This window comes from Neoarius graeffei, chromosome 4 (genome assembly GCF_027579695.1).
Source record: "Neoarius graeffei isolate fNeoGra1 chromosome 4, fNeoGra1.pri, whole genome shotgun sequence".
NCBI lineage: Eukaryota > Metazoa > Chordata > Actinopteri > Siluriformes > Ariidae > Neoarius > Neoarius graeffei.
Genome location: NC_083572.1, coordinates 337,501 through 352,500, shown reverse-complemented (window position 1 = coordinate 352,500; position 15,000 = coordinate 337,501). Strand labels below are relative to the sequence as shown.

At 45.4% G+C, this 15,000-nt stretch overlaps 3 protein-coding genes across 3 annotated transcripts in view; 1 reads left to right on the top strand and 2 right to left on the bottom strand.

Annotated features, from left to right (window-relative positions):
• The window catches only part of usp40 (ubiquitin specific peptidase 40), a 39,237-nt gene extending 38,862 nt beyond the window's left edge, over positions 1 to 375 (bottom strand). The window contains exon 1 of the mRNA XM_060918523.1: positions 1 to 375. This exon is cut by the window's left edge and continues 12 nt beyond it. Coding sequence (XP_060774506.1) covers positions 1 to 61 — 61 coding nt within the window. The 5' untranslated portion in view covers positions 62 to 375.
• A 2,288-nt stretch (positions 376 to 2,663) lies between these two features.
• On the bottom strand, positions 2,664 to 11,115 carry ube2g2 (ubiquitin-conjugating enzyme E2G 2 (UBC7 homolog, yeast)). Its single transcript, XM_060918528.1, has 6 exons — positions 11,009 to 11,115; positions 10,173 to 10,208; positions 4,065 to 4,110; positions 3,860 to 3,978; positions 3,591 to 3,731; positions 2,664 to 3,301 (listed from the first exon to the last, which is right to left on the bottom strand). The coding sequence occupies exons 1-6, from the start codon at positions 11,049 to 11,051 to the stop codon at positions 3,189 to 3,191; spliced, it is 498 nt and encodes a 165-aa protein (XP_060774511.1). The 5' UTR covers positions 11,052 to 11,115; the 3' UTR covers positions 2,664 to 3,188.
• Positions 11,116 to 11,441: 326 nt separating this feature from the next.
• The window catches only part of cep20 (centrosomal protein 20), a 7,282-nt gene continuing 3,723 nt past the window's right edge, over positions 11,442 to 15,000 (top strand). The window contains exons 1-2 of the mRNA XM_060918529.1: positions 11,442 to 11,686; positions 13,710 to 13,907. Coding sequence (XP_060774512.1) covers positions 11,659 to 11,686; positions 13,710 to 13,907 — 226 coding nt within the window. The 5' untranslated portion in view covers positions 11,442 to 11,658. The remainder of the gene's footprint in view (positions 11,687 to 13,709; positions 13,908 to 15,000) is intronic.

Sequence of the window (15,000 nt, the reverse complement as noted above, 5' to 3'; positions counted from 1 at the left end):
TGATGCTGTTAGTGGTGCTCTCTGCTTCCTCTTCTTCAAACAGATCTCCGAACATGGACATGATTATTAATGAAGTGTTTAAACACCGAAGCGAACACTCTGCTATCTCACCTCATTAACACACTCCGACTTCACCGCGTTAATAAACATTATAGTCAACACTTTGTGCCGCTGCCGCTTCTCCTGTAGCTCAAAAACAAACACGCTGTTATTCAAAGAGTTTATTTTTTACTTATCATTATTCATCCCCACTGCGGTAACAGTGAAACAGTCAGTCGGCAGTGTTTATTCCGGAATAAACGCTGAAATGTAAATATGAAGCTGAATCTGTGCTCAAAGGGCAGCCATGTTCTTCTCTGAGAGAAACAACGCCGCAGTGCACCATGGGAAATAGAGTTCAACAACCAAACTACACTTCCGGGTTCTCAGGCGGAAACGTGGGATAACAGCGCCCTCTACCGGAAAACACCTTTAAAATCTAGATTCAATGTCATATGTTCTGACTCCCTGTCAGCATTGAATAGTCTCCTTCACGGCAAGTCTAAGTGTAGGCCTGATTTACTTTGTGAGGTACTTCAATATCTTTTTAGACTACACCAGCAAGACATTTTAGTAAATTTCCTATGGGTTCCATCCCATTCGGGCATTGCAGGAAATGAGGCTGTGGATCAGCTTGCCAAAGAGGCTTTGAAATCTGAAATCCAGTCTAACATCCCACTAAGCAAAGCGGAGGTCAAGGTTATTATATTCAGGAAAATGTTGGGTGCATGGCAGGGGCAGTGGGATGGGGAAAGTAGGGGCAGCTTTCTACAAGCAATTCAAAAACAGGTCCCTTCAAGAAGACTGGGCAGCGGTAGCCGTAGAGAAGAACAAGTAATCACAAGGCTTAGAATAGGTCATAGTAGATTAAATGGCAACCTCCACACAATTGGCAAACATGCCACTGGTCACTGCATCTACTGTCAGGAAAGAGAGACTGTAAATCACGTGTTATTAGAATGCCAAGCTTATAGTGTCCAGAGAGCAATTCTGTTAGAACGAGTTAGAGAGCTAGGGGAGACTAGGCTCACTCTTGATAGGTTACTTGCCTTCTCAGTACCATCTGCTTGGAAGCATGTTTTTGAGTTCCTTAAAAATACAGGCCTTTTAGGTAGGATTTAGTGTATTTATTGGGGTTTTTTTTTTGGTCACTCCTCCATTGAAACTCCAACTAGATAGTGTCGCAGTTCCGCAAAAATACAGTTGGTGGCGGTAATGCACCATAGTGGATGCCAACCGCCATTAAACCTGAAAGAAGAAGAAGAAGAAGAAAACACCTTTATAATCACACACTCGCATTCACCCACACTCACAGAGAGAGAGAGCATCCATCCATCCATCCATCCATCGATCGCTGCTTATCCTGTTCTACAGGGTGGCAGGCGGGCTGGAGCCTCTCCCCGCTGACTGAGAGAGAGAGAGCAGCAGGTCCACATGGGGCCCTGAGTTTGCGCCTGTGCTGACGGAGCTTGAACAGTTCCATGTCTGGCCCTCTAACAGATTTTTCCTTTTCATTTAGAAAGCAGAGAGGAACCCTTGAAGATTTTTTCATAATCAGCAAACTATCATGTTTAACATATTTTAATTAGGCTCTTTTGTGTGTATTTAATAATTATTTTTGTAGATTCGAAGTCAAGCACTGAATTCACTGAAAGAAAGCAACTTTATTCATCACACACTTGTGAAATTTCCTCTCTGCATTTAACCCATCTGAGCAGTGAACACACACAGAGCAGTGGGCAGCCATGCTAACAGCGCCCGGGGAGCAGTTGGGAGTTCAGTACCTCGCTCAAGGGCACCTCAGCCCGAGGCCGTCCCATATTAACCTAATAATATAGGTTAAGCCATCCAAAGGTGGCTACTTTGAAGAATCCATCCATTATCTGTAGCCGCTTACCCTGTGCAGGGTCGTGGGCTGGATCCTATCCCAGCTGACTACGGGTGAAAGGCGGGGTTCACCCTGGACAAGTTGCCAGGTCATCACAGGGCTGACACATAGACACAGACAACCATTCACACTCACATTCACACCTACGCTCAATTTAGAGTCACCAGTTAACCTAACCTGCATGTCTTTGGACTGTGGGGGAAACCGGAGCACCCGGAGGAAACCCACGCGGACACGGGGAGAACATGCAAACTCCACACAGAAAGGCCCTCACCGGCCACTGGGTTTGAACCCAGAACCTTCTTGCTGTGAGGTGACCGTGCTAACCACTACACCACCGTAAACACTGCAGGCTGATATGCCGCTGTAGCGCCCCCTTCTGATCACAATCACCTTAAAACAGTTTATACCATGATTACAGTCCTGTAAAGAAAAAAAGTTTAAATCCCATCATGTCCTGACCTTTACTAATCTCCTCATGACGCGTTATTATATTTCTGATCCAAGAATTAGCCCAACTCCTGTTCAGCTCCACCTCCTTTCCTTAAAAAGCCAAGCCTGAGGAAGACATGAGGAGTTCCAGCAGTGTGTACAGGAAATGAAAGACTGCTTGGGTTCTACTGTAATATTGAGGTAATTCATTAGCACTGCTTTAATGTATTTTTCCATAGTTTTATCTCTCTCTCTCTCTCTCTCTCTCTCTCTCTCTCACACACACACACACACACACACAGAGGATGGTTCAGGTGGATTTATTGATGCATATCTTCACTGCAAAGCAATAAAAACTTTAAAATCCAGACATATTTTGATTGTCTGGATTTTAAAGCTAATTAAACTATAACACATTTTTATAGCAAAACACTGTCATTACCCACAATCCCATAGCCTTGCTCACTACCCACAATCCCTCAGGGGAATCTTAATAAGGCAGCATTAAACTAAACGTACATGTCACACACTGAGAAAAATAAATGTACATCTAAAGAGAGAAACACTGCAGCCCTCTGTCTTCTTCGTTCTGTCCCTCAATCCTCATCTGTCCATCCTCATCCCTCCTGCATCTTTATCACAGATGAGGACCGGAGCTGAAGAATACCTGAGGGGGGGAGGAGCTCTTTCACTTCAGCATCTGTCCATCAGTTCAGTGAAGGAGGAGAGAAGGTCAGCTAGCTCATATAAAGTGCTCAGTGTGTGTGTGTGTGTGTGTGTGTGTGTGTGTGTGTGTGTGTGTGTGTGTATGTGTGTGTGTATGTGTGTATTAGAGGCCGAGTGATTTGCGAACAATCTTCTTAGCAAGTCTGTTGAACTGCTCTCTGTCCTCTCTCCACATCTTAGATGCGTCCACGTTTGCTCCGCTCTCATCATTCGGCTCTTTAGGAAACACACACGCACACACAAAAAAACATCTCAGGTGAAAAGGTGTTGATCTATGCTGGCCAATGAAATGACTGATTTACTGAGAGGAAGTGCAGCAGAGCTGTAACACTTTACACACCGCACACTGTCACAGCGGTGAAAAAAATATCAGTCACTCAAATGAAAACAAGAAAAACAAAACAAAACTGATTCATCCTTAAACCAGGATGAGATTCTGTACATCAGCTGCAGCTGTGTGTGTGTGTGTGTGTGTGTGTGTGTGTGTGTGTGTGTGTGTGTTTACCTGCAAGCATGCTGATGACACTCAGTAGGATTTTCTCCACACTCTGTACAGGACTCCATCTCTCTGCACTGCTCTCATACCCCATCGGGTCATCACCAGGGGCATGAAGGATCGAGATACACACACGGCCATCTGGGTAAACTGTATGCACGTGCACACACACACACACACACACACACACACTGTTTTCTATACTGATTTAGTCATCTCAGTGTAGTAGACAGACAGACAGACAGACAGACAGACAGAGAGGCAGACAGGTGACTAACTGTTGGGGTGAAACATGTCGCAGGTGAACTTCATCTTTGGAGGACTGAGTGGATAATCAGAGGGGAAACTGAGAAGAGCAGGAAACACACCACCTTCAAAACACGTGTCCTCTGGTCCCCTACACACACACACACAAATAAATGTCCTCTGAGAGTATATTAACATGTATAGTACTGAGTTAAGGTAATGTGTGGCTGTACTCACATGATCAAAGCTTCCCACTCAAAGAAGTTCTCTTCATTTACAGGACCTGTCTCATACACACAGACACACACACACACACCCTGGACAACAACGAAGGACCAACTAACCGACTGTCATTGAAACAATGCAGACAGATACACGAGATAGGATTCGCAGGTCATTTCCACCTAAAAATGAAACCAATGGAAGACTGATGTAATAAACGCGTGTGAGTGTCTTTCTGCAGCGGAAATGAGAAATGAACTCCAATCACAAGTCCTCACTGGAGACACATTAATGTGTGAACAGGGGCAATGTTACTATACTAGGTGGGTCTCAAATCACACCCAGAGTGCACACTATAGTGCACTATCAGTGACCTTGTGCACTCTGAAGTGTGTGAATAGCGACAGAGCCAGTGGACAGGTGTGTGTCAGGGCGTACTCACACTAGGACTAATTGGCTTGTACCACTCCAGAGAACGACTGTCCCCCATCCCTACTACCCCACTGGCCTGTACTCACAATGCGCTTTATGTTTCAGTCCCAAATATGCTACATCATCACAATGCAGCTTTACTATAATTATAGTTCTCCGTGGATCGCCACCTTGTTGTGGTGGAGAACCTTGTGTGTTCCAATGAACCCAAGAGCGATGCCGTCTGGAGCTTTAGCTCCTGGTAGGGTCACCCATGGCGGCAAGGTCGAAGGGGGAGGTTCCAGACAAAGTGCGATCTGAAGACCTCAACGGCGGAAGTGGTGGAGGAGGACACTGTAAGTCACAACGGCACTGAAGGCGGATGAAGGCTGCAACAGAGCGGGGTCTCCAGTCGTCATGGACTCCATGCCATTGGATTCAGGTGCCCCTCTGCCAAGGACCGTGTGGTGGCTGAAGGCACATCAGTCTCCCCACGTTAAATAGACGTCACGCGCAGGCATCCTCCTGAAGGAACCTATCCATTCTACATCCTGGACAAAGTCCTGTGGCAATCAGGAAGTGGTGACAGGGGCAGGACCGTGAAGTCTGGGAGTTCCTAGCCATAACCTGGCACACAGGCGGTGGATGTTAGACTCAGTCGCTAAGTTCTTGGACTGAGGAAGAAAGAGCTTCTCGGCAACTGCACCCATGACTGAGCAGTCCTATTTAGGATCCACTCTGCTCACCCCACTTGGGGAGGGGGTTAGAAAAGGTACCCTAAACATAGCCTGCCTCAAAAACTCCTGTCTGGAATACCGCATCCAGAGGGATCACCATCATGTGGTCGGAAACAGAAACAGCTACTTATCGGAACCTGGAATGTGCGGACCCTCATAGACAATCAAGCCAGTGATCGACCTGAAAGGTGAACTGCCATTATCTGCAGGGAGCTAAGGAAGCTCCACATTGACATAGCAGTGCTCTCTGAGACCCGACTGGCTGATGAAGGGCAGCTAAAGGAGGAAAAAGGTGGCTACACTTTCTTCTGGAAAGAAAAGCCTGCAAATGAGCCACGAATCCATGATGTGGGTTTTGCAATTAAGAACAGCCTCGTCAACTACCTCTATGAACTCCCTGTGGGCATCAATGAGCACCTGATGACCAGACGCCTGATGCTTGCCAGCAGTCAGATGGCCACCGTTATTAGTGCCTACGCTCCAACACTTGATGCACAGGATGAAGTAAAGGAGGCCTTCTATGCTGACCTGGACAAAATTCTATCTGAAGTCCCCAAGGAGGACAAGTTAATCCTGCTTGGAGATTTCAGCGCCAGAGTGGGACGAAACCACCACCTATGGAGGGGCACGCTGTGGAGAGAAGGGGTTGGAAACTCAAACTCCAATGGCATACTACTGCTAACTAGGTGTTCAGAGCACAACCTGGTTATTACTAACACAATCTTCTGCCAGAAAGCCAAGTTCAAAACATCTTGGATGCACTCTAGCTCCAAACTATGGCATCTCATTGACTATGACATTGTCTGCTCCAAAGACCACCATGATATCTTTAACACCAGAGCAATGACCAGTGCAGACGATTGCTGGACTGACCACCGCCTTATTTGCTCCATCATGTCTATCCGCTTAATGCAGAAAAGAAGGATGCAGAAAAGACAGAGCCAACCAAAGTTTAACATCGAGCTGTTGGGTGACACCATCTACCAACAACAGCTATGGGATGCTCTTAGCGCAGCCTTGCTCAAACAGTATCCAGATGATATTGAAAAACACTGGGACGTACTTTCTTCTACCATCATGAAGTCCTGCAAAAGCATCCTCGGTCACAAAAAGCGGAGACATCAAGACTGGTACGATGAGAATGATGCCGAGATTCAACAGCTCATTGACATCAAGCGGCAGACTTTCATCACCTGGCAAAATAACATCAACTGTAAGGTTAAAAGAGCAGCCCATGCCAAAGTGAAGGCAGCCGTCCAAGTGCAAGTTAGGAAACTTAAGAATCTGTGGTGGACAAAGAAGGCTCTGGAGATCCAGCAGCTTGCTGATTCTGCAGACATGAGAGGATTCTTCGATGCCACAAGAGCGGTATATGGCCCCAGCTACAGTTGCCTAACCCCCCTTCGCTCTAAAGATGGGCTCATGCTGCTGAAGGATAAGGTGGCAATTGCCAACAGATGGAAAGAGCACTATAAGGATCTGTTGAACAGGGACACCATTCCTGAGATGGAGGCTCTTGAACAACTCCCTCAACAGCCCATAATTGAAAGCATGGGAGAGCCACCCAGCCTGAATGAGGTGCAGGATGCCATTGGGAAGATGAGAAACAACAAGGCTGCTGGACCTGATGGTATCCCAGCAGAAGTCCTGAAGAAAGGTGGACCCGATCTTCTTGAGCACATCCATGCCCTGCTTCTCAAAATACGGGAAGAAGAGAAAATCCCTGCATGGCTTAGGGATGCCTTAATTGTCTCCATCTTTGAGAAGGGAGATAAAACAGATTGCGGGAATTACCATGGCATTTCTCTCCTGTCCACCATAGGGAAAGCCCTAGCTTGGGTTTTAGCCAATAGACTCACTCCCCTGTCAGAAAGCATTCTTCCTGAGTCTCAGAGTGGATTTCGCCCACATAGAGGCACCACAGACATGATTTTCATTGCACGTCAACTGCAAGAAAAATGCAGGGAACAAAACCAGCCACTATACATGGCCTTCATAGACCTCACCAAAGCCTTTGACTCGGTGAACCGGCAGGCCCTCTGGCTGGTTCTAGCAAAGATTGGCTGTCCAGAAAAATACATCCGGATATTGAGGCTGCTGCATGATAATATGTCAGCCATGGTACTCAGTGGCAGTGGAGACGAAACCGAACCCTTCAGGGTTGACACGGGAGTCAAACAGGGATGTGTCATCGCTCCGACACCATCATTGTTGCTGCTATCCTCCATCTCATAAGTAAGAATCTGCCCCAGGGAGTCAAAATCATGTACAGAACTGACGGTCAACTTTCAACATCAACCGATTCAAGGCTAAAGGTCAAACCACCACCGTGTCCATCATGGAGCTGCGGTATGTGGATGACAATGCCCTTGTAGCCCTCTCAGAAGAGAACCTACAGGGTACTCTGTCTGCTTTTGTGAAAGCATACAAACAGCTTGGTCTAGCCATTAACATACGAAAGACCCAAATCCTCCATCAACCACCACCAAATAGAAGTATGCCTGTCCTGCTCCCAAACATATCCATTGACAACATCAGACTGGAAAATGTGGGCCACTTCCCATATCTCGGCAGCCTCCTATCATCAAAAGCTGTCACTGATGATGAAATAGATCACCGCCTCAGCTATGCCAGTGGGGCTTTCTCAAGGCTAAGGAAAAGAGTCTTTGAGAACCGAGACCTCCAAAGCAAAGACCAAAATTTTGGTCTATAAAGCAGTGGTGCTCCCCACTCTTCTGTATGGGTCAAAAGCCTGGACCACATACAGTAGGCACTTAAAAGCACTAGAGGCATATCATCAAAGATGCCTCTGTAAAATAATGAGGATTAGCTGGGAGGATCGACGTACTAACACCAGCATCCTGGAGGCGGATATTTCCACCATCACTGCCACCATTGCCCAAAACCAACTCAGGTGGACTGGCCATGTTATTTGCATGCCTGACTCTCGCCTCCTAAAACAAGTCCTTTATTCCCAGCTAGCTGAAGGGAAACAGGCCCTAGGAGGCCAAAAGAAGAGATTTAAGGATAATATCAAAACAAACTTAAAGAAGTGCCATACAGAACTTAAAGCTTGGGAAGACATGGCAAAAGACAGGGAGGGCTGGAGAAACCTTGTCCATGAGGGTGCTGCACTGTATAACGATGACCTCCATCAGGCTGCACAAGACAAGCACAGACTCAGAAAGGAGAGAGCAACGTCCAAACAGGCCAAACCCAAATCCACCACCACTACATTCCCTTGTCCACACTGCACAAGAAAAATTGGGTCCAGAATCGGCCTCTACGCCCACCTGAAGACCCACAAGGACCGGGAAGGAGGACAGTCATACTTGACTACGAGTGACCGCCGATGATGACTATAATTATAACTATATAATATATATAACTATATATAATAACTATATAATAACTATAATGCCGCTTTTCCACTACAAACGCGGCTGAGCCGTGCCGTGCCGAGTCGAGCTGAGTCGAGCTGAGCGGGGCTGTTGGAGTTGCATTTCGACTACAACCGCGCTGAACCGTGCTGGCTGGAAGTGGGTGGACACATTGGGTGGAGTTAGCGAAAGTGGGTGGACGTCACGTGATGTCGTTAAGCAGCGCAAACAGTGACATCAGTGACAGTGGCGGAACAAGTCAGAGCCGGGCCGGGGGCGGGGCAAATGACCGGGCACTTTATTAAAGCTTATCATAACATCATTTTAGGCTACAAAATGTCCGCAACTGCGGTGTTTACCAATTTCAACACTACCGGGTGCAACTATGTTATTTAGTACATCAAGTCCTTCAAACGAACATGTAACTCAGAAACAAAAAACATTAGGATACTGTACATGGCTCATAATAAAACATCAATAGCCTATACTGCGCACATTATTTGAAGGGCATACGAATGAGCACTCAGAGGCTGCAACGGTGACAGGAAGAGTCAGAAATAAAAGGAGGGCGGTGCAAACCTCACTGAATGCACTGTGTTTACCAGTTTCAACACTACAGGGTGCAACTATGTTATTTTGTACATTAAGTCCTTCAAACGAACATGTAACTCAAACAAAAAAACATTAGGCGACATACTGTACATGGCTCATAATAAAACATCAATAGCCTACTGCGCGCATTATTTGAAGGGCATACAACGAGCCTTGCGCTCCGCGAACTCGTCCACGATGCTCTGTATGTCACTGATTCAGTGATCTTTTAAGCGGTAGTCTCATGACCCGAATAGTAAACAATAAACATGGAGGACATGGAGTCGTTAGTGTTGCTGGTCTTGGTGCTGTGGCTTGTTGTCACCGACAACGCCAACAGATACTGGCAAGAGCGTATAGATGAGGCGAGGCGCATAAGGCTTCAGAAATTCTCGTAATTCGTAATTATTATTCTTCCGGGTTTACGGTGTTTACAGATCCCAGCGCGCTCGCGGGGCGTGTGTGGGCATGTGAGGACACTCCTCCTCACCAATCAGTGCACAGGGGAGTGTCTGCTCACGCCCCCAACCTCACTCGGCACGGCTTGGCTCGCTTCAGCCCCACTCCAAAACGGTGCGAGTTTTAGGGGCTAAGCAGGGCTGAAGCGAGCTGAGTCGTGCCGGTTTTTGGTAGTCGAAACGCGAGCCGTGTCGGGCTGAAGTGAGCTGAAGCGAGCTGAAGTGAGCTGAAAAAGGGTAGTGGAAAAGGGCCATATTTCACAGTCATCAGTAAGATGAGAACCAGACCATTATTAACCTGAATATTCTCCAATGAATTGAAAAGTACACACTATAGCACTCGAGTTCCATGTGGTTAGTGATCACACTGTGCACAAGCCCAGCTGAACCACACACGAGCACACCTCTTCCTACTGGTCCAAATGAACCGCACCCAGGTGCGATCACACTCATCAAACAAGACAGACTTTGGGGGTCAAACGTGCTCAGGTGAGCTCGGGATCGCTGAGTGTGAGTACACCTTAAAGTTCAGCAGCAGTGTTTTACCTGCAACGATGCCTTCTGGAGGATTCAGAGTGAGTTCTGAGGATGAGACAGGACACACACACACACACACACACACATTGGAACAGGAACAGCTGGGGCGGAGCTTGTCATATTAAACATCTCTGACTGGTCAGTTTTGAGCTCCATAAACCTTGTTAACCTTAACATTAATAACATCAGCTGTAGTGATGAAACACTTCATAGCAGCAAATTATCTGTTTATCATCATTATTATTCACATTACACTCATCGAAATAAACTAAACCTGAAGTGACATTTAACTCCTTTAAAGTTTAACAGTCAGTCTCTCTCTCTCTCTCTCACACACACACACACACACACACACACACCTCTCTCTCTCTCTCACACACACACACCTCTCTCACACACACACAAACACACCTCTCTCTCTCTCTCTCACACACACACACACACCTCTCTCACACACACACACAAACACACCTCTCTCTCTCTTTCTCTCTCTCTCTCACACACTCACACACACACAAACACACCTCTCTCTCTCTCTCTCTCTCTCTCTCACACACACACACACCTCTCTCTCTCTCTCTCTCTCACACACACACACACACCTCTCTCACACACACACAAACACACCTCTCTCTCTCTCTCTCTCTCACACACACACACACACACACCTCTCTCACACACACACAAACACACCTCTCTCTCTCTCTCTCTCACACACTCACACACACACAAACACACCTCTCTCTCTCTCTCTCTCTCTCTCACACACACACACACTACACTGTAACAGAGGGATTAGCCCAGCCAGCGGCCCGTCTTTAATGAAAATATAAAACATTAATTACGTTTATATTCCGCCATCAGTCTCTTTAACGCGGTTCCTGCCATCGTGACTTCATAAACATCCGCCTGCGCCTCAGCTACGGAACAGTACCGGAAGTACCAATGTGATGTCACCATTCTGCTTCCGGGACAGGAACTCAGATAGATATTGTCAGTATATATATATATATATATATATATATATATATATATATATATATATTTATTTATTTATTTTTTAAATTTTATTTATTTAAAAATTTATTTACCTTTTTGTGTGTGTGTGTGTGTGTGTGTGTGTGTGTGTGTGTGTTGCCAAATTGAAATGTACCGATCCTCTGATACCGAATAAATTATATAATAATATAAATGTTTATAAACAGTGTATAAATAGTTTATGTTGATAATAATGTTGATGTCTTTCGTTGACATCGCCTCCACAGTAGCTTTGGACTAGGCTTTATCAGAACAGAGGTAAATCAATAATTTTATCAAATCAGAATGGATCAGTGAGAGAATTTTATACAATTACGAGGAAAACTTTCCTCGTCCTTTCTAGATACCAGTAACATTTATAAAGCCAAAAAACTGGAACACACTGGGATTAAAAGCTAATAATAGGGATTTATGAGGAATTATAAACGGAAATCTGGCAACCCGAGTAAACACCATAATGGCGTCCATCACAGACCTGAAGAGCGGTGAGTTTAAACTTTCTTCTTCTAGTATTATCACTTTATTAACTTCGTCTTACGGTTTAATTACAAATTAATTATTTACTGAATAAAACACCTGCACTAACAGATTTCCCCAAATCATATTTTAAACCTGAAACTGTCACTGGTAATGTGGCTAACTCCGACTGCTAATGTTTTAGAAACAAACTGAATTACCTCAGCTGTTAGCAACCGTTAGCCTGAGAGAGGTGACTAATTTAAACTAATCTAATCTAAACTAACTGTCATTGTTGACAGATTATAATTCTGACAGATAAAGAACGTATTAATAAGAGCTTTAGCCAAAACGGTTTAATTAAATCTACATCAGACACCTAAAGCGAAAAGGGTCACATCACTGCTGCTATATTACACATTTACAGATAGATAATATCACAGATTATTTATTTATAAAACAGTAGGTGTATTTGTGTTTATTATAAGGATTTCATGCTGTTAAGAAAGCAAGACTGTAAAATTTTTAATTACACAAATGTAATGTTCTTTTGAAAATGAAGGATTCTCCAAACACTGAAAATAAAATGGGAGTAATGAAACATTCAAACATCTGAATGATCTCTGAAACATACAAAAAATTGTGCACTAAACACACTGACTATACACTCACCAGCCACTTTATTAGGAACACCCCTACATCCACCTGCTGTGTGTTTCCTGCAGTTCTGTAATCAGCCGATCGCTCGACGCATCAAACCCCACAGATACAAATCAGGAGCTTCAGTTAATGTTCACAATGTTCAAACATCAGAACGGGAAAAACTGCGATCTCACAGTGTGACTTTCTCTCACTGTGGTATGGGTGTTGGTTTGATCCAGATGGACTGGTTTGAGTATTTCAGAAGCTGCTGATCTCCTGGGGTTTTCACACACAACAGTCTCTAGAGCAGTGGTTCTCAAACTTTTTATACTCTGTACCACCTGAGAAAATACTGAGCTCTCTGAGTACCACCATGATGACCAACATTATAATATAGCAGCATAGGCCTTCCCTATTAGCTTCAGCCACACAGGAGAGATGTTTATTCCTTATTATGGTTATTTATTGATAGCTGTTAACACCGAATCAGACATTTACAACTCTGTCCAACAATTCTCACATACTCCTACATACACAGCGCAATACACACTCAAATTGCAACTGAATGAAAATGGCACAGAGCCATACAGTACATATTCGACCTCTACAAAATTATGCTCCTAATCTGGCCCACAAATAACACAAACATCAAGTCTTTTTTTCTCAGCAGAAGATATGTGAAACATTAAACATCTCAGCACAAAAAAAAGGAAAAAAAAGAATCCTAAAGACTTGCATTGCCACAAAAATGTAAAAGCCAGACATAATTTTTCACATTCTCACACGTAGCTACACATTTCTTTTTAAACGTTGTATTTATTATGCACTGTATGTTTCAGGGGTTTTTTTTTTTAGCTGAAAATGTTAATGCGAAAATATGACTTTCCCCCGCGTACCACCAGAGAGCGCTCGCGTACCACCGGTGGTACGCGTACCACAGTTTGAGAACCACTGCTCTAGAGTTTACACAGAATGGTGCAGAAAACAAAAAACACTGAGTGAGTGAGCGACAGTTCTGTGGGTGGAAACAAACGCCTTGTTGATAAGAGAGGGTCAGAGGGAAATGGACAGATTGGGTCGAGCTTTTTTTGCCAGGAAGGATATAGTAACTCATATAATCACTCTTTACAACCGTGGTGAGCAGAAAAGCATCTCAGCATGAAACAGCAGAAGAACACATTGGGTTCCACTCCTGCAGCCAAGAACAGGGATCTTTTCGAATCAGCAACAAGTTCCTATTAAAGTGGCCGGTGAGTGTAAAAGTCGTGTGTGTTTTGATGGTGTAGAAGTGTTTATTATCCAGCAGGTGGCAGTACAGAGCTGTGTGTCTCATCGCCTCACACGATGTGTTACTCTGTGACTTGCTTCTGCACATCACTAATATTAAATTACACTGTGTGTGTGTTACAGCCCTGAAGGAGACATTGGAGGCGCGAGGTGTGCTCACACAGCTCAGAGCAAGGATGAGGGCGGAGGTGTTCAGGGTGTTAGATGATCCAAGTGAGCCACGCCCATCACTGAGCCGAGAGATGCTACTGATTAATGAGCTGATCCGCGAGTACCTCAAGTTCCACAAGTACCATCACACAGAGTCTGTGTTCATTGCAGGTATAAACATACCCTTCACTGCAGCAGTGAGACAGGGCAGCAGTGAGACAGGGCAGCAGTGATTGGTTGATCATGAGTTCGAATCCTGATGATGTCCCAGCTGTGTGTGACGGGAGTACACGTGCTCGTAACTGTCGTGCTCTGTGGGCGGGCAGGGCATCACTAATATTGCATAACTGTCTGTGAGAACATGTAGAGTTGAGGCCAGAAGTTTACAGACTCTCATCATGGACATGACGGTGATATTAATGTTGAACTTTCAGTGATTCTCTGAACTCTTCTTTTTCTATGGCAGAATGATTAAAACAGTTTTAATAGAAAAACAACAACTTGGTACACAAATTTTAATTTATTTTCGGTTTTCTGAAATCAACACAGGGCCAGGTGTGTATGTAAACTTCTGACCCAGGCTGTTTATGGAAGAGGGCAGATAGCGTCTCATCTCATCTCATCTCATCTCATTATCTCATCATCTCATATCATCATCTCATCTCTAGCCGCTTTATCCTTCTACAGGGTCGCAGGCAAGCTGGAGCCTATCCCAGCTGACTACGGGCGAAAGGCGGGGTACACCCTGGACAAGTCGCCAGGTCATCACAGGGCTGGGCAGATAGCGTTTTCCTCTGAATGTGTGAATCTGCCCTTTGGCCCCCAGAAGTCTTCAAGATGAAATAGAACATCATTATCATTGAGTGTTCATTCAACAGTCTATCTATCTGTCTGTCTGTCTGTCTCGTCTCGTCTCGTCTTCTGCTTATCCGGGACCGGGTCGCGGAGGCAGCAGTCTAAGCATGGAAGCCCAAACTTCCCTTTCCCCAGACACCTCGGCCAGCTCCTCGGGAAGAACACCGAGGCGTTCCCAGGCCAGCCGAGGGACATAGTCCCTCCAGCGTGTCCTGGGTCTTCCCCGGGGCCTCCTCCCGGGGGGACATGCCTGGAACACCTCCCCAGGGAGGCGTCCAGGAGGCATCCGAAAAAGATGCCCGAGCCACCTCAGCTGGTTCCTCTCGATGTGGAGGAGCAGCGGCTCTACTCCGAGCTCCTCCCGAGTGACTGTGCTTCTCACCCTATCTCTAAGGGAGCGCCCAGCCAC